This window comes from Cupressus sempervirens, chromosome 11, assembly GCF_028749045.1.
Source record: "Cupressus sempervirens isolate cs-2001-9-10 chromosome 11, ASM2874904v1, whole genome shotgun sequence".
Lineage (NCBI taxonomy): Eukaryota > Viridiplantae > Streptophyta > Pinopsida > Cupressales > Cupressaceae > Cupressus > Cupressus sempervirens.
This window is the reverse complement of record NC_143128.1, coordinates 766,307,841-766,328,483: the sequence shown is the minus strand read 5'-3', so window position 1 is coordinate 766,328,483 and position 20,643 is coordinate 766,307,841. Positions and strand designations below refer to the sequence as shown.

At 37.0% G+C, this 20,643-nt stretch overlaps 1 protein-coding gene and 1 pseudogene across 1 annotated transcript; both read right to left on the bottom strand.

The window, feature by feature from the left end:
- Positions 1 to 325: 325 nt before the first annotated feature.
- On the bottom strand, positions 326 to 1,638 carry LOC149531865 (E3 ubiquitin-protein ligase PUB23 pseudogene; annotated as a pseudogene).
- Positions 1,639 to 17,314: 15,676 nt separating this feature from the next.
- On the bottom strand, positions 17,315 to 18,564 carry LOC149531864 (E3 ubiquitin-protein ligase PUB23-like). Its single transcript, XM_089810369.1, has one exon. It carries the CDS (start codon positions 18,562 to 18,564, stop codon positions 17,347 to 17,349), a length of 1,218 nt encoding a protein of 405 aa, XP_089666495.1. The 3' UTR covers positions 17,315 to 17,346.
- Between the last annotated feature and the right edge of the window lie 2,079 nt (positions 18,565 to 20,643).

Here is a 20,643-nt window from a genome sequence, read left to right as displayed (position 1 = left end):
TTCTCATTACCACTATCTTGACTATGCTTTTTTTCCCCTCCAAAGTAGAAATGCTAAGAACTCGGGGCGGTTTGTGTGTCTTGTTTGGACTTTCTCAGCCTAAAAGAATTAAAACACTAAACATAATTAGAAAATTTTAATAGATGAGAGAAAATAAAAGCGGGATCTACCATTCACAATACCCTAAACCAAAACTCACGGAACCGTTTACCCCTGGCCTTTGGTCCGTTGCATTGCACACGTATTCATGTAATTTGAAGAACAATCATTACGCGGCGAAAGCAACGAGTATATTGTCTATATGACGGAAGGAGATGTACTGAATTTCTGTGTATTATTTATTATTTATTCTGGGAAATTTACAGAAGAAATGCAAGGTCCGCTTTTCCAGCACTTACCATGCATTCTTAGCACCTCGTTTACCTTAATCTTTGTTTTGACCGTGCATTCGCAGTCCAGGAGCAAGCACAGTTTAGTGACCGCACCAATCTGCAACATTTCATCAATCACTCGCTTTGAAGGAGAGAATTTACAGAGAGACCAGAGAATCCTGACGGCTTTTTCCGTTGCCACGTGGGAAACTATCAATATCTTCTTAGACACCGCAGGGATGCCCATTGCGTGGTCCGCCATGGCAGCCCTCCCTTCTGCGCATCCACACAACACGTCGAGAAGACGTAACATCCTCTCGCAGTTGCCTTTTTTCTGATCAGGAAGCAATTCGATCAAGGCAGAGACTGCCCCTGCCTCGATGGCTTTCATTGTGTGGCGTCGGCTGTTGGAGGCCATTTCAGTGAGCATTTGGAGGGCAGCCACGGTGGCCTCGTGGCATACCTCATCTGTCAGCACTTGTAAAAGTCCTTCAATGAACTCATCGTTGGCGTTCATGACAAGTCGCTCAAGGCCTTTCCTTGACACCGTCTGTAAGAGCACGGTGGAATAAAAGCGTGCGTTGGAGGTGCCTCTCTTGAGAATGGCCGCGAGGGAGGCCAGGCACTTCCGTGTGGCGATGGAATCGAGCGTCTGGTCTAACAAGGGAAGAGAGTGAAGAATCCCCAAGGCTTCCTCGCAAGCGACTGCAGAATCGTAGCAGCAACCCTCTTCTTCATCACTCTCTGCGAAATAGCTTTCAATGATGGAGATTAGGGCAACCGGCGGAACGGACAATGCGATGAACCGCCTGCTGCTCTCGCTCTCATCGGCCACAGATCTGAGCTTCTTCAACGCTTTCAATTGATTTGATTTCATGTCTTCCAGCAATTTATTGAGGCGATCTGTATCGAGCGGCGGCCGGGGCGTAGAAATCCGCTGGACTCCTGCCGAGGAGTTGAGAACGCACCAGTGTTGGATGAGACGGCGCAGTGTGTGGTTGGGTGTGAGGTCGGTGTTTTGAAGGGGTTGCTTTGTGAGAGGGCAGGTGTTGTTCCCCATTGCGAACATCCACTTCTCAATGCTCTGCCTGTCGTAGGTCGCACCAGTGCAGAGCGTGATGGGGTCATTTATCAGTTGCATAGATATCGGGCACAGGAAATACGGAGGGATTTCTAACTCTGTGGAATCCATATATGCTTCCACGCACCAAACTAATGGGGAGAGCCGAGTGTTGGGTTTTCTCTACAAGGCGAAGCAATTGTGGATTTGAAATGTGGAAATGTGGTGTGGTGAAAGAAGAGGCCACGGATGCTTTATATAGACTCGTTTCCAGCTAGGAGAGAGGAGCCATGTCAACGGAGGTTGCAACAGGGTGTAGTGTCAACACGAAATGAGGCCTAGTCGTTCGCTAGTCGGATGACACAGTCTGTTGCAACCGCCGACCTTCTCGAGGCGCTGACTTTTTTTTTTTTTTTGGTATTGGGGGTGGATTCTTTGTTGCCCGGTAAGCCTTGAAAGTTTCGTAAACCTTATAAAAATTAATTTAAACATGTGAAGGATACAAACTGTCACTCTTCAACATTTGAAAGCTGCGAATGCAACGAACCAAAAATTGTCAAACTTATGACTATGAAAGTAAAATGATAATTATTCATGAATGATATAACTGTTGAATGAGTGACAGATTTATGATTTTAAATTAATAATTAATAGTTTGATGAGTACGATATATTTTTAAAGCAAGTTCAACTCTGATATTGCTATCACGATTCATTTAGTTTTGAGTCAAATTTATTAATCCATATTTCATGAGTAGTCATTTATAAGAACTCACTTCTTACGAAGAATAAATATAACATTTGGCACTAAGTACATCTAGGTGATGCTCAAAGAGGTGAAACACCATGACTTTCCAAGATGTCATCCCAATATTGATCTCATAGCTAAATAATATCTATTGAACTTTATTTTAGAGTTACTTTGTAGCAATATAAGATCGATGTGTGATACAATTCGAGGAGAAAGGGAGAGATGAAAATATAGAGATCAATATGTGGTATGGATTGAGCAAGGATGGGGAAAGTGTCGAGAGAGAGAGAGAGAGGAAGAAAGAACAAATATATGAAAGAGAGGGAGAAGGAACAAGAAGGATAGGTAAAGGGAGAAGAAGAAAGGAGAAGAGGGTGAGATACTTCAATATATAGAAAATGAGAGTTGGGGAGGAGAGATGGAGAGAGATTAAAAAAGATAGCTCGATGTAAAGAGATAAAAATAGAGGTAAATTAGAGAAAATTTAAATATCTATAAAACAATTGTTTGATTTATTAACTATATTTTGAAAAATAAAAAAATAAAATAAAATTTATGACTAACTTTATTCAATTAAAATTTTTTTTTTTCTCTAATTTCTATTTATCTCAAATTGTTTAGACATACCAAATGTTAATCACTACAATAGCATTCAAAATACAAGAAATCTATCAAGGAATTGGAAAAATATCCCTACGAAAAATTTATGAAAAGATAAAAATTCCACATGTAAGTGAGGCCTATGAAATTGAAACCATCTTTCATGGTCCTCATGAATAAGCTTACACATAACTGCAATTTCTCATGATATTAGTCACTTTAATAGTCAACCTTCAATAGTCAACCTTCTAGTTTGGAATTTCACTCCAATAGTCAACCTTCTAGTTGGAAGTTATGTCAAAAACTTAATTAACTTGGTTAGCCAACCACCCTATTCAATTCTTCTACAATATATACAAAAGAATATTTCTCAAAGTTTATGAGAAAGTGTAAAAAAATTGGTTAGCAAGTATAGAAAATTACCAAAATACCTCTTGAACATTTCTTTTATTTAAAAGGGACACCAAATTCGTAGAATCCATTTAAGATAAAAATCTTCCCCATCCTATAGTATAATTTTTTCCCAATGCTTTGAGAATTTCTTAAGCTTCTATTTATTTATTAGACCAACATCCCATAAAGACAAAAAAATTAAATGGGGAACCATCACAATTATGGCCAATTCCCTTATTTGTGTATCGCCTACATTTTCTCTTATATAAACATCACTATCACTTTTTGAGAACTCTAGAAGGATGAAGACCTTATTTTCCATACTTGTTAACTTAGTATTTATAATTGGTTTTAATATAAAGAGACCAAAAGTCTATCTCTAGGCTATTAACAATTTTCCAATTCAAGAAATTGAGGGGTTCCTCCAAGTTAAATTTGGCCTAAAAAATTTCCTTAATCATACTTTCAAATGTAAGTCACACTTGTGAAAATGTATACTAAAACCCTTGAATTTTATTTTGGATACAGTCCAACCTAATTTACTAAATCATTAAAAAGGGACCAAAACTCCCAACTAATGAAAATACAATAGGCAAAAGTGGTAGGGCAAGCCATAGTACACATTTTGCATAGCTTCCTCCAAAGACACCATGATCGTTTAGATAATGTCCATTGATGGAAAAAATATGAGTATTGTATTTTTCAATGCTACCATAGAAAAAGCACATATGTGATCTTTGAAAACCTCTTTTCGTTTGACTCAAAAACTATACAGTTAAATGGTGGTAACAATATCACAATTTGACTTGTGGTGGAAAAATATCTCCTACTTATCAACCTCCTTTTGTTATATTATCTTAGGTGAAACATTTAAAAACTTTATACTAATGTCAACCAAATCAATTTCATATCCTTTAAAGGTGGCAACTACACCCTATCTTTGCACGCCAAGAGCTTGAAATCGAAGAATAATTGTATACACACCTTTTGAATCATGACCTCAAGACATAATATCACGCTCCTCTATAAAATAAGAACTTGATACTAAAATATAAACTAAACTAAAAACCACTTTTTAATTTTAATTTTTAAAATACATATATATCTCACAATACATTTTAAAAAATAAAACATTTATATATTTTTAATAAAAATTATTTATGATCTTAATTTCAAAACACAAATTCAAAACAACACATTACAGTTAGTAAATTGTACACCTTTTATTGTAAGAGACACATTTTGGAGTCTTTGATCAATATGATTTTGAGATATTCTTGGTTGGTTGTTGAGAACCAATGGATATGATGATTTATCTTGAGATATATTTTGGTTATTGAGAACCAATGGATACTTATGATTATCAGTGATGCCTTAAGTTGCCAATAGAGAATTGTTGTGGTCATGATTTTCTATAGATACTTTTTCAGATGCTCATGGAGATTTGATGATTCTTATCTTGGAGATTTGATGATTCTTATTATGGATATTTGATGCTTTTATGCATATTTGATGAATTTATTATGGATTATCTTTTATGATTTTGAGATTTGTGATTCCATGAGCTTAGGGTAGGTAATCTACTTGTAGTGTCGGGAAGTGGCTTGCAATGGGGGCTAGGGCCCTAAGTGGCTGCCAGGGTAACTCATTGTAAGTTTGGTTAATAAGTGATAACATTTACACACTAAATGGGGATTAAATGAACCTAAAATGATAATTGTTTTGATGTTCTCGCCCATGCCTTGAGTGCTTGTACAGGCTAGGATGGGAGTAGTGAGAACACATGGTTGCGACCGTGCATTCCGTAGTATGCCTCATCAGTATGAGAGGATACTAGTGGCCGCATGAGATTAGTATGGACCCGTGGAGTTTAGCTAACTACCAGGGTAGCTTGTACGTGATAGTTGCGATGACACTTTTTCGCTTGCATAGTAGGTTTCCTACATGTCATTGTGTGCCTCTAGGAATTAGATGTCGATTTTGTGTGATGGAACCTTTGAGTTAGTATACTTTTAGGATTCTTGGACTTATAGAGATTTGTGCTTCGTGAATTGATATCCTATTTAAGACTTGAGATTATCTCCTCAACACGGTGGGAGTGGACCACTTAGGTTCCACGCGGTCCAGTGGTAGTGTATTTTCACTCTTATCATTTGAGATCTGTCCAAGACACCGTGGCTGGAGTATCCTTGGTTGGTATTTATTCTTCATTATGTTCTTGGAGAATTATGATAGATAATATACCTTATGATGGATGTATTTACTGGTATGTTTCTTATATTGATGATTTGCTTTACTTTGCATATGTTGATGATTTATTATGCTTTACTTTGCATGTTAGTAGGATGTTTTAGGAGTGACATTCCTACTATGTTAATATCGATGATCTTTTCAGTGCTTTGGAATGTTACGCATGGAGGGATGGCTAGGATCTACGATGGTCTAATGATGCTATATACGGTTGGGAGGAACCATGCACTTAGTTATTTATGTTTTTGATATATGGTTATCTTTTGTGATGGATGTTTATATCTTTTGTGATGATGTATCATGCATGCTATGTGGTTTCATTTATGTTATTGCATCATGGATTAATATTAGATGATGATGATGTACTTTATTTACTTGGATGTTTATTCTTTTAAGCTTTTCATACCCTGTGATATGTACAGTGGATGATTGAGCTAAACTAAAATATAATTACAAAAGGACACTTTTATATTGTTTAAGTACATTAGATGTATCATTGTTATTTCATAAGGATGGGATGTTAGATGAATAGTTAACTTAGATGTGATACAACGTTAAGGGATCTTTAAAGAATGTAGCCTGTTATGTATATATGTTATGTTTATTTTCATTTGAATTGTTGCTATTGCTTCCGCAAATGTTATGAATTGTTTAATCTTTCATGTTAAAAAAAAATATTGTTTGGAAAAATTAGTAAAATTCTTTAGATCCCTTGGTGGGGCATTACATATACAAGATAAAAAACTAGTATTCAAACAGCAGGTTGGTTTGAATCTTAGTATAATGGCTCTAAACTAAAGAAGAGGGTGTCATTGAACATTGGACATCCAAAGAAAAACCACTTACAAGATTCATATGCCCTCGAGGTGACAGAAAACATGCATTCTTTCCAAACGACAACAATCTCTTTTAGTGTTGCAGGTGTAAACAGGATACCCCAATAGGTAGAAAATTTGTCAAATGTCAATTTCATCTTAGAAAGTCTAGAAAAGAACACAAGTTCTGGCGAGTCATGCAATAAATCCAAATCATCAGCAGATCATGATGCTACATTACAGATGGTGTCTCCAAGAACCAATGGTATTCAAACAAATAATGTCTTCTAGTCAAGTCATACCATAAGTAATTGATGCACATCGAATGGGTCTAGTAATAATGTTAAGAAGCAAGAATCTAAAATAAAGGGAATTGATTTTGTGGGTAATTTTAATGATATGGTTGTTAGACATTCTCGAAACTGTGATGTGAGCAATGATAATGAGAACTATATTGGTAGAAATTCTGAAGCTTATTCAAAAATTAATGGTAATAGATCATGAGAATGTCAAACATTCTACAAATGGTTTGACAGGTATTATTACTCGACATCATGCTACTAAACTTCCAAAAAATGATTCAAATGGTAAACTTGTAGCTGATGAGCATCTAGAGAATGGTAGTGTGGTCAACAATTCTATAGATAATGAGAGTGAGGTTGCTAAGCTCCTATCCCTGGAAGATGGTTCCTTATTTCAGGTGCTTATTTTTTGTATTAATGTTGAAGTGTATATGTTTGTTTTTGAGAAAATTGCTTTTAGTCCTAATGAATCTTTATATGTTCCTTTTGGCAGGGAGGCAAAAATGGTACTTTGCTTTGTAAGGGAAGGGAAATGAATGGGTCATGTGTAAAAGCTATGCATCCACATAGGTTGTAGAAATATAGTCAAGAAACTAAATGTATTTCTAGCCAAAAGTACCAAAAACACCATGAGGACAACCACTACCTCGTTAGTAGGAATAGATTAAAGCTTATGAAGCATCTTCCATGTCCTCGATTTTTACAAGCATCGTCTTTCAGGGGGCATTTTCTTCTAAGAGCAATGCATATTTTGAGGAAGAAACGATCTAATGAAAGGAAGAAATGCACAAAGTTACAGCTTAAGAAGGCTGACATTTTTCTTAAGTAGAAACAACAGGCTGAATATGCTTGTGATGGGGTCGCTGTGGCAGCGACGACAATTGGCATCGCCGCCACATCGGCCCCATTGCAATTCCTGCCATTAACGTCGCAATTGCGATGTTCTCCCCAACCATTGTGACGGACTTGGTGTTGCTACCACAGTGGTGCTGTCGCACTTGTAGCAGGTCGTCGTAGTTGTGATGGACATCAACGTCGCTGCCATAGTGACGTTGTTGCCAGATGCCGTCGCCACCCCTGCCAAAATTTTTCGTTGACATAGCAAATGTGACGTCCAAGGCAAGAATTATGATGGACATCGGGGTTGTCACCACAGCGACCCCGTCGCCAGATGCCGCTGCTACCCCATCGCAATGCTAGTGGCAGACGTCGCAATTGTGACATATATCGAAAGCATTGCGATAGGGTTCGTGTCATAATAAAGTGGTTTTATAGAGACAAAGAGGTGTCATAATTGTGACGATGGAGGATAGACGTCATAATTTGTGACTAAAAAAAATGACGTCTATTATTGTCGTAGTGGCGACACATTACGGTCGTAATTGTGACACTTAGCCGTCGCAAATCGATGCCAAATGTATTAGTGAGTGATTTAGTATCTATTGAGTTTCTTAGTGTTCATTGAGTCATACAATGCTAATCAAGTTCCTACTACTCAAAGTGATCAATATGGACTAAGCTTCAATGTGAACCAAGTGCCAGAGTGTGCTGAGTGTTCACAGTGTTTTCCAAGTGTTAGAATAGCACCGAGTTGTGTTTAGAACCTGAGTTATAGTAACTGGCCAACTTTCTAAATTATGATGAATTTGGTATTGTAGTCAACTCTAGAAGGTAATTAAATAGATTGATATATATGTAATACATTGTATCATACCCAAATGGAATGTAACAAGTATGTGAACAATTAAGAAGTAGATAAGTGTGAATTGAAGAAGGCTATAAGTAGTATAAAGAAAAGTCTATCACAGTTAAGTGATCATTGCAATTCAAGGAATCTCATTTAGATAATCAAAGTTGTAAATCAGAGATCAATCACTGGTTCATCCTATTAGGTGCATCAATAAAATCCTTTCGCAAGGTGGACTTAAGAGTCTCATTGCAAATCTCCTAATAGAGTGCATACTTCGTTGTATGTTTGTAAATCCTTTAACAAGGTGGACCTAACATTCCTTATTGCTCCTAACAGGGTAGATCACTAAAGTGGTCAATTGTAAGCCTTAATGGGCCAACTTTATACTACAGTCATAAAGTTTGTTGGTATCATCCCCACCCCAATTTTACTTTCTATTTTGGAAGGTTTCTAGGTTACCATATCTTGTGTCAAAGTGTTATGAATGCTTGATTGCTCTCAGTCTTTCATACATGCAACTAGATCAAAGTATGTGGTGATGGTTTAATTGGTGTATTAAGTTTAAAGTTTTATTGGTTTTTGATTCTCCCCTCCCCTCTCAGTAACCTAGTCTATATTACATTTCTAACAATTACATTACATTATTTATGTGTTTAGTATATGGTGATATTGAGATAAGGGTTAACGGTGAAGTTACTAGTTTTAGTTGAATGTTTGAAGTGTTAAAGTTTAAATAGATTATGATTCACTTCCTCTCTTAGTATCTTACTTTCTCATAAGATTTCCAAAACCTGACATGTCCAAAAATTACTTTTCTTATCAACTGTACACCCTTGGCATGATGCCAAGGATCTTTACCTTTTTCTTGCACACATAAGGGACTGACAACCTAGACAGAGATGTACAAAACGGAACACCGAAGATTGAAACAAACACAAAAGGTTTGTCTCAAATGAGACAAGGAAAAAATGAAAGGAGGGAACCCAACTTTTTTCTCACAAAAAGTAGGGATAGGTATGCATGACATAACACACCTTACGATCCACCTTAGTCCACCTTTACATTGTGCCCACCCTTTGAAAACATAATGTCAATATTATCTTGCCTTACATTATTTATAACATTTATAGATTAAAGTAGGAAATGCTCTTGTTGCATGTGAAAGCTCTATTTAGTATTGTATCTGTTAGATTGTGGTGACTGATCAGGAAAGTACTATACATACTTCATAAATAGTGGGGTTTGGGGCATCGCCCCAAAATTTTTTTGGAAGTAGCCGACATATTATGGCCGACATGTGGCCGACATGTTATAAACCTAAAGCAGTTTAATACTTGTATAAAAAGGGCTTAGGGTTGGGTATTTTTCATGTGTGGTGATACGAAATCGATTCTTGCGGCAGTATTGAGCTGTAAGGGATTACAGATTGTAATTAGGTTGTAATCACTGGATTGTAATAAGATCGGACTTGCTGTTTGGTGGACGTAGCCCAGGGATTGGGTGAACCACGTTAAATCTTGGTGCCTTGTGTTCATTTCTGTGTGTTTTATTATTTTCTGTTATTGGTTATATTTGCATGTAATTTTTATTTCTGTCCGTGGTTTATCCTAACAAGTGGTATCAGAGCAAGGTTGTCTTTCAGTTATCCTCTGCAGGAAAGTCTCACGGTTAAGTGGGAGTCTCACAATTGAGTGGGAGCGATGGCAGATGAGGGTAAGTTGAGGGTTGACAGGTTTAATGGGCAGAACTTTCAGTTATGGAAGATGCAAATGGAAGACTATTTATATCAGAAGGATTTATGGAAGCTGTTGGAAGGAAAAGCCAAGAATCAGGGAACTATGTCAGAGGCTGAATGGGATCTTTTGGACAGAAAGGCACTCGGAAGCATTCGGTTATGCTTGGCACCATCGGTGGCATTTAATATTACAAAAGCAAAGACGACAGAAGATTTGATGAAAACCCTAGCGACACTGTATGAAAAGCCCTCCGCTTCAAATAAGGTATTTCTCATGAAGCGTTTATTTAATATGAAAATGGCAGAAGGTGGATCTGTTGCAGATCATTTAAATGAGTTTAATACTATTACTAGTCAATTATCTTCTGTGGGTATCAATTTTGATGAAGAAATTAGGGCTCTCTTGATTTTGTGTTCTTTGCCTGAAAGCTGGAATGGCTTGGTAATGGCGGTGAGTAATTCTGTTCCTGGATCTAGTACCCTAAAATATGATGATGTGATCGGTGTTATTTTAAGTGAGGAAACTCGTAAAAAATCCTCAGGTGGATCTACATCAAGAAGTGCTTTAAATGCACAAAGCAGGGGCAGAACGACTGAAAGAGGAAGTAACTCTGGAAATCGTGGGAAATCAAGAGGAAAGTCAAAGGGGAGGAGGTCTCAATCGAGAGGACCAAATGATTGCTGGTACTGTGGGAAACTAGGGCACAAAAAGAAAGATTGCTGGACTCGAAAGAAAAATGAAGGAGATAAATCAGATGGAGACAAAGAGGCAAATGTGGTAAGTAACAAATCCGAAGAGGATGCTTTGCTTCTGTCTTTAGAGAATGTTGATGATTCATGGGTTTTAGATTCTGGTGCTTCTTTTCATGCTACACCTCATAGAGGTTATTTCATTGATTATGTCCAAGGGGATTTTGGGCTTGTTTATTTGGGGGATAATGAACCCTATCAGATTGTTGGAAAGGGAAAAATTAAGATTAAGTTGCAAAATGGAAATCATTGGCTACTACATGAGGTAAGACATGTTCCAAAACTAAGTAGAAATTTAATTTCAGCAGGGCAACTCGATGATGAGGGTTGTGTAGTTACTTTTAATGATAAAAATTGGAAGGTTTCAAAAGGTTCCCTTGTAGTAGCAAGAGGTGTGAAAGTAGGCACCTTATATCTTTGTACAGGTCATATTGTTCCTTCTACTTTGATTGTTTCAGAGAAAAATGAATATTCAGGAATAATTACTGCAGTTGAGCAGGGAGAACAAATAGCTGCTGTAGATTCTGATACAACGCTGTGGCACAATAGACTTGGGCACATGAGTGAGAAAGGTATGAAAGTACTTCATTCAAGGAAAGCTTTACCAGGTCTAAAATGTGTGAATATGGATTTCTGTGAAAGTTGTGTGTATGGAAAACAAAAGAGAGTGAGTTTTGTAAAGACAGGGAAGGAAAACAAAAAGGAGAAATTAGAGCTTGTGTATACAGATGTATGGGGACTGGCTCAGGTATCTTCCCTTGGTGGCTCTCATTATTATGTTACATTTATTGATGACGCAACTAGAAAAGTATGGGTTTATTTCCTTAGACAGAAATCTGATGTATTTCAAACTTTTAAGAAATGGAAATGCTTGGTTGAAAATGAGACTGGTAAGAAATTAAAATGTCTCAGATCTGATAATGGTGGTGAGTATTGCAGTCATGAATTTGAAGATTATTGCTCCACTAATGGTATTCGTAGACAAAAAATTGTTCCAAGGACTCCACAGGAAAATGGAGTGGCTGAACGCATGAACAGGACTATAATGGAGCGTGCAAGGAGCATGAGGTTGCATGCTGGGTTGCCCTTACACATGTGGGTGGAGGCTGTTAATACTGCAGTATATTTGATTAATAGAGGTCCCTCTACTCCTTTGGGCTGTGGTATTCCAGAGGAAGCATGGACTGGTAAGACGGTGAGTTATTCTTTTCTCAAAACCTTCGGTTGCGAAGCTTTTGCTCATATAGACTCTGAAAATAGAACCAAGCTAGAAGCTAAATCAAAGAAATGTGTCTTTGTTGGATATGGCATTAATGAATTTGGCTATAGGCTTTGGGATTTTGAAAATCATAAAATTATAAGAAGCCGGGATGTCATATTCAATGAAAAAGTGTTGTACAAAGATTTGTTGTAGCAACATGAGAAGAAAGAAGATGATTATGTAGTGCTGGATGATACTCCAAAAGCTGATGTTCCAGCCATTCCTCATGATGTGCAACAACTGCAACAACAAATACCACACACACCAGTGAATGTTAGACAGTCAACAAGGCCAATTAGACCTCCACAAAGGTTTTCTCCCTCTTTGTATTCTATTTTACTTACTGATGCTGGTGAACCTGAAAGTTATGATGAAGCTGCGCAGGTGGATACTAAGATTCAGTGGGAGTCTGCCATGAAAGATGAAATGGACTCTTTGCTGAAAAATAAGACATGGGATTTATGCAAGTTGCCTGCAGGTAAAAAGGCTTTACAGAATAAATGGGTTTACAGGTTGAAAGAAGAGGAAGGAGGTAAGAAAAGATTTAAGGCCAGGTTAGTTGTAAAAGGATTTGCACAGAAAAAGGGAATTGATTTTGATGAGATATTTTCTCCTGTTGTTAAAATGACTTCTATTCGTACTGTTTTAAGTCTTGTGGCTATTGAAGATTTGCATTTAGAGTAGATGGATGTTAGAATAGCCTTTCTTCATGGTGATTTGGATGAAGAAATATATATGGCTCAACCACAGGGTTTTGAGGTCAAAGGTAAGGAGAAAGTAGTGTGCAAATTGAAGAAAAGTTTATATGGCTTGAAGCAAGCCCCTCGGCAATGGTATCTGAAATTTGACAGTTTTATGCATGAGCATGGATATAATAGGTGTCATTCAGATTACTGTGTTTATTTTAAGAGGTTGGATGATGATAGCTACATTATTTTATGTTTATATGTTGATGATATGCTTGTAGCTGGGTCTAACATGGATCATATTAAGGGGCTAAAATGCCAATTAGCACATGCATTTTCTATGAAGGATTTGGGGGCAGCAAAACAAATCCTTGGTATGAAGATTTGCAGAGATAGGAAGAACAGAACATTGACGCAATCTCAAGCTGATTATGTTGAGAAGGTGCTGCAACGTTTCTCTATGGAGAATGCTAAAGCTGTCAGCACACCTTTACCTGGTCATTTGAAATTGACTAAGGAGATGTGTCCCAAGACACAGGAAGAGGAGGATAAGATGTCCAAGGTACCCTATGCTTCAGCTGTAGGAAGTTTGATGTATGCTATGGTATGCACTAGACCAGATATTGCACATGCAGTGGGAGTCCTTAGCAGGTATATGAGTCATCCAGGTTTTGAGCATTGGAATGCTGTCAAGTGGATTCTCAGATATTTGAGAGGAACATCCAATAAGTGTTTACACTTTGGGGGCTCTACTACTGATTTACAGGGCTATGTTGACTCAGATTTGGCTGGGGATATTGATACCAGGCGGAGTACTACAGGTTATGTCTTTACTGTTGGTGGGGCAGCCGTGAGCTGGGTTTCTAGACTACAGAAGATTAATGCTCTCTCCACTACAGAGGCAGAGTATGTTGCTGCTACAGAGGCAGCCAAAGAGATGATATGGCTTCATTTCTTCTTGGAAGAATTGGGACATCCTCAGAAGGATAATTATTTGTTCACAGATAGTCAGAGTGTCATTCATCTTGCTAAGAATTCAGCTCTGCATTCTAAGACCAAACACATACAGTTGCGGTACCATTTCATTCGGTCAGTTTTGGAAGATGGACAGTTAAAGCTGGAGAAGATACATACCAATGAAAATCCAGCAGATATGTTGACAAAGGTTGTAACAAGGGAGAAGCTGAACTCCTCTTCAGCTTCAGTTGGTCTTTTAGACTAAATGTGAATAAAAGAACATCAGAGTCCACTGTGGTTTGATCCAGTGGGAGCCCCATGCGGTAGTTGTATTGCTACAAGATCAGTCTCCAAGTGGGAGATTGTTGTTTAGTGTGGAGCCTGATCAGTCCCCAAGTGGGAGATTGTTAGATTGTGGTGACTGATCAGGAAAGTACTATACATACTTCATAAATAGTGGGGTTCGGGGCATCGCCCCGAAATTTTTTTGGAAGTAGCTGACATATTATGGCCGACATATGGCCGACATGTTATAACCCTAAAGCGGTTTAATACTTGTATAAAAAGGGCTTAGGGTTGGGTATTTTTCATGTGTGGTGATACGAAATCGGTTCTTGCGGCGGTATTGAGCTGTAAGGGATTACGGATTGTAATCAGGTTGTAATCATTGGATTGTAATAAGATCGAACTTGCTGTTTCGTGGACGTAGCCCAGGGATTGGGTGAACCACGTTAAATCTTGCTGCCTTGTGTTCATTTCTGTGTGTTCTATTATTTTCTGTTATTGGTTATATTTGCATGTAGTTTTTATTTCTGTCCGTGGTTTATCCTAACAGTATCATTATCATGATAGACACTTGTACCTTAGTATTCAACATTCCTATTATATTTATTGTAAGATGTCTAGTTGAAATGTAACACAAATTCATTCAACATTACTACCCTTATTCATGTACACTTGAAGCCTTAGAATTTATATGAAATGTATTTATCCTATATATGATTTAAAAATAATAATTTTGGCATAGTAATAACTGTATTCCTAATCCAATGTATTATAAGTGATAAGTAAATGGTACTATCATATACCTCTATTTTAGCTATTATGAACAATTTGTGTAACATTATTGGAATGGGGTTTCATAGAAGGCCTTTCCTCTATGGTAGGTATTTCACCAAGTCTTGTTCTTCCACCTTTCCCCCAAGCACAACCAAAAGAGTGCTTTATGGATCTCTTTTCTCACGAGCCTTCAAACTTGAATTCTTCACTCATAATTTCACAAACACCTTCTTCAAAGGTTACTGTATCCTTCCAAGTGTTTTGAATTCCCCAAAAAACCATACAAATTCGTAGGATTTAAATCAATGTTGATGTCAATTTGTGCTTTAGGAACAAGCTCCCAAAACAAGGCCAAAGTATGGGAATTTTCTTCAAACTCTTTTGAATTATCATAACTCATTCCATAGGCTATCTCTATGAGGATTCAACCATTCATTGGGTTTCAAGACATCAACATTCCAATTATCCCTTATTGACCTAGTAGGCAAATCTAGAAGTAATTAGGTCATCCTAAAAGTAAATTTGAGCACAACTCTTAAACCTTCTAAGTATCTAGGTGAAAAAATTAGTGTTTGGTATTGCCTTTTAGGTTTTATATTAGACATAGGGTATTTATTTTCAGAGATATGAGGCAGTTTAGTCTCCTCTATAAGGTTGATTAATTTTAGAGATATAGAACATTTATTTTGTGATTAACTAAAATCTATTATTTAGGTTTGGGCCTTTCTTCATCTTGGACCATATTGACCAAGTGTTAAAAAAGTTCTTTGATGCTAATAGACTAGGTTGGGTAATATTTGCAGACTGTTGCATCCTATATTAGAAACCTCTCCATTACGTTGGTGTATATTAGAAACCTTTAGATGTTTTTTCATCTTCTAAGATGAATTCTCATCTTTGGCTTCATTTGGTTTTCTAATGGTGAAGTGGGTATATCTAAAATCACCACCATAACCTTACACATCTTCTTAGCTTTCTAACCATATAAATTTTTATTTTTTTGGACAACATTAACATTGTAAACTTTAATTACTTTTACCAATGCCTTGACATTCTTCACAAACATATGTCTACCATTCTTTTAATAAATTTTTATATACTTAACCAAATTCAAAATAAATTATATATTATTGTTCTACAATTGATTCTATACACTTTTAAAAATAAATAAATTTATTTTTTATTATTTTGATGCAAGTTATGCTCAGCACATGAACAGGTACTAAAATATAAATGAAAATTGAATAACACCAAGGCCATGCAACTATGACATAAATATGATGTGGAGGAATAATGTCCCTCTTTTTCCTATTGTATTCAAAAAAGATTGTAAAAGATTTAATAAATGGAAATCTATCACAGGAAAAATGTGAAATTCTTGATGTACTTTCTTCATGTCAGATACCCTCTAAGTATGACTAGATTGATCAGTTTATGAAGAAAGATCAATTTGGTTTATGAGAGGAAATCGAAAATATCAATCTCAAATTCATTAAGCCAAATAATCTCTCTGACGAAATATCTAATTCAGAAATCACTTCTCATTAATTTGGCTTCAAGCCTTTACTTCTATTTCTAAAGAAAGGAAGGTTCATTAATAAATTATTTCCTTCATGTTTATGTGTAGGATGAAAAGGTTGATCAATAATTATGTTATTATATATAACAATGGGTGTTTTAATATTAATAAGTGTCATATAAAGAGCAACTAAAAACATTTTCATGTGTACTACTAAACTTTAAAACATTAGTTAGTATGAGTTAAATTTCATTTCTGAATATGGAGCATACTTCTCTCCTTTTTAACAACTTGATCATCAAGCTCAGTTTTAGGTACTATATACAGGGACTTCACAAGAATAAAGCTATAATTCGAAAATCAGGAGCAGGCGCTAAAATTGGTTAAAATATTATGAGGAAAATCTGTAAGGGCTATATCAAGGATAGCTATCCATTTCTGATCTTGGGTGCCCAATTGATATGTGTGTTTAATTTACACAATCTTGGGCCTCATGACCTCTTACCTACCAATAATAATGATGAAAAAGTACTCAATTTTCTTTAAGAATTTGTATGTCATGCTTCCCTTTGTATTAAAATCAAATGTTAAAGTTTAAAAATTGTCTTCTTTGCACTAATCTCTCGTAACTTGATTAAATAACATCTAATTACAAGTACTTTCATATAATCATTTGATAACAAAAGTGACTAACATTAATTTCAAAAGAATTCTACTGAAAAAAAATTAAAATTATTTTTCAGTCTCTTCTTATTCCCGCTATCTTGACTATACTTACCTCCAAAGTAAAAATGCTAAGAACTCGGAGCGGTTTGTGTGTCTTGTTTGGACTTTCCCAGCCTAAAAGAATTGTAACACTAAACAGAATTAGAACATTTTAATGAGTTGGAGAAAATAAAAGCGAGATCTATCATTCACCATAACCTAAATCAAAGCTCACCGTACTGTTTAATCGTGGCCTTTGGTCCGTTGGGTTTACCGTTTGTAGATATGAGAGGCGAAAAATTGGATGGAACTCCTTGCATTGCAAACGTATTCATGCAATATTGTCTATATGACGAAAGGAGATTATGCTAAATGCATTTTTCGAAGATGTATACTACAAACAATTCCGACGGTACTGAATTTCTGTGTATATTATTTATTATTTATTCTGGGAAATTTACATAAGAAATGCAAGGTCCGCTTTTCCAGCACTTACCATGCATTCTTAGCACCTCGTTTACCTTAATCTTTGTTTTGACCGTGCATTCGCAGTCCAGGAGCAAGCACAGTTTAGTGACCGCACCAATCTGCAACATTTCATCAATCACTCGCTTTGAAGGAGAGAATTTACAGAGAGACCAGAGAATCCTGACGGCTTTTTCCGTTGCCACGTGGGAAACTCTCAATATCTTCATAGACACCGCAGGGATGCCCATTGCGTGGTCCGCCATGGCAGCCCTCCCTTCTGCGCATCCACACAACACGTCGAGAAGGCATAACATCCTCTCGCAGTTGCTTTTTTCCTGATCAGGAAGCAATTCGATCAAGGCAGAGACTGCCCCTGCCTCGATGGCTTTCATTGTGTGGCGTCGGCTGTTGGAGGCCATTTCAGTGAGCATTTGGAGGGCAGCCACGGTGGCCTCGTGGCACACCTCATCTGTCAGCACTTGTAAAAGTCCTTCAATGAACTCACCGTTGGCGTTCATGACAAGTCGCTCAAGGCCTTTCCTTGACACCGTCTGTAAGAGCACGGTGGAATAAAAGCGTGCGTTGGAGGTGCCTCTCTTGAGAATGGCCGCGAGGGAGGCCAGGCAATTCCGTGTGGCGATGGAATCGAGCGTTTGGTCTAACAAAGGAAGAGAGTGAAGAATCCCCAAGGCTTCCTCGCAGGCGACTGCAGAATCGTAGCAGCAACCCTCTTCTTCATCACTCTCTGCGAAATAGCTTTCAATGATGGAGATTAGGGCAACCGGCGCAATGGACGATGCGATGAACCGCCTGTTGCTCTCGCTCTCATCGGCCACAGATCTGATCTTCTTCAGCGCTTTCAATTGAAATGATTTCATGTCTTCCAGCAATTTATCGAGGCGATCTGCATCGAGCGGCGGCCGGGGCGTAGAAATCCGCTGGACTCCTGCAGAGGAGTTGAGAACGCACCAGTGTTGGATGAGACGGCGCAGTGTGTGGTTGGGTGTGAGGTCGGTGTTTTGAAGGGGTTGCTTTGTGAGAGGGCAGGTGTTGTTCCCCATTGCGAACACCCACTTCTCAATGCTCTGCCTGTCGTAGGTCGCACCAGTGCAGATCGTCACGGGGTCATTCATCAGTTGCATAGATATCGGGCACAAGAAATACGGAGGGATTTCTATATCTGCAGAATCCATATATGCTTCCACGCACCAAATTAATGGGGAGAGCCGAGTGTTGGGTTTTCCCTACAAGGCGAAGCAATTGTGGAGTTGAAATGTGGTGTGGTGAAAGAAGAGGCCACGGATGCTTATATAGACTCGTTTCCAGCTAGGAGAGAGGAGCCATGTCAACGGAGGTTGCGACCGGGTGTAGTGTCAACATGAAATGAGGCCTAGTCGTTCGCTAGTCGGACGACACAGTCCGTTGCAACAGCCGACCTTCACGAGGCGCTGACTATTTTTTTTTTACTGGGGGTGGATTCTTTGTTGCCCGGTAAGCTCTGAAAGTTTCGTAAATCTTATAAAAATTAATTTAAACATGTGAAGGATACAAACTGTTATTCTTCAACATTTGAATGCTGCAAATTGCAACGAACCAAAAATTGTCAAACTTATGACTCTGAAAGTAAAATGACAATTATTTATGAATGATATATTTATTGAATGAATGATAGATTTATGATTTTAAATTAATAATTAGTAGTTAGATAAGTATGATATATTTCTTATAGCAAGTTCAATCGATTCATCTAGTTTTGAGTCAAATTTATCGATCTATATTTCGTGTGTAGTCATTTATAAGATCTTAGGGCCCGTTTGGTTGCTGGAATAGGAATAGAAAAGTTGGAATATGTTTTCCATTTTCTGTTTCGTTCATCACTTGGAATAGGGAATAGGAATACGTATTCCCATTTTGCCTCTAAAATGAGCTTATACCCATTCCAAAAAATAGCTGTTACTGGAATAGCCATTCCTATTCCCAAATATTACATGCCTATTCTCCATTCCTATGCCCGCACCAAATGGGCCCTTACTTTTTACGAGAATGAATGTAACATTTGGCACTTATTACATCTAGCTGATGTTCAAAGAGGTGAAACACAAGGACTTCCCAAGAGGTAATCCCAATATTGATCTCATAGCTAAATAATAGCTATTGAACTTTACTTTAGAGCTACTTTGTAGCAATATAAGATCAATGCATGATACAAATTTGAGGAGAGAGGGAGAGATGAAAATATAGAGATCAATATGTGATATAGATTGAGCAAGGGGAAAATGTAGAGAGAGAGAGAGGAAGAGAGAGAATAAATATATGAAAGAGATGGAGAAAGAACAAGGAGGATAGATAAAGGGAGAAGAAGGGAGAAGAGGGTGAGATTCTTCAATATATAGAAAATGAGAGCTGGGGAGGAGAGATGGAGAGAGATTAAAAAGATAGTTTGATGTAAAGAGATAAAGATAGAGGTAAATTAGAGCAGATTTAAATATCTATAAAATAATTGTTTGATTTATGAGCTATATTTTGAAAAATAAAAATTGAAAATATTTATGACTAACTTTATTCAGTTTAAAAAATAATATTTTCGCTAATTTCTAATTATCTCAAATTATTTAGACATACCAAATGTTAATCACTAAAATAGCATTGAAAATACAAGAAATCTACCAAAGGAATTGGATAAAAATCCCTAAGAATTTTTTATGAAAAGATAAAAATTTCACATGTAAGTGAGGCCTATGAAATTGAAACCATCTTTCACAGTCCTCATGAATAAGCTTACACATAACTGCAATTTCTCATGATATAAATCACTTCAATAGTCAACCTTCTAGTTGAGAATTTCTCTCCAATAGTCAACCTTCTCGTTGGAAATAATGTGAAAAGCTTAATTAACTTGGTTAGCCAACCACCCTATTCAATTCTTTGCAATATATACAAAAGAATGTTTCTCAAAGTTTATGAGAAAGTGTAAAAAAATTGGTTAGCAGGTATATAAAATTACCTAAACACCTCTCGAATTTTTTTATTTATTTAAAAGGGACACCAAATTCGTAGAATCCATTTTAGATAAAAATCTTCCCCATCCTATAGTATAATTTTTTCCTGATGCTTAGAGAATTTCTCAAGCTTCTATTTATTTATTAGACCGACATACCATAAAAACAAAAAAATTAAATGATGAACCATCACAATTATGGCCAATTCCCTTAATTGTGTATTGCCTACATTTCCTCTTATAAAAACATCACTATCACTTTTTGAGAACTCTA

What these genes read in the sequence shown, in the direction of transcription:
- LOC149531864 (XM_089810369.1), bottom strand. Translation starts at nt 18,564, where the DNA reads ATGGATTCTGCAGATATAGAAATCCCTCCGTATTTCTTGTGCCCGATA.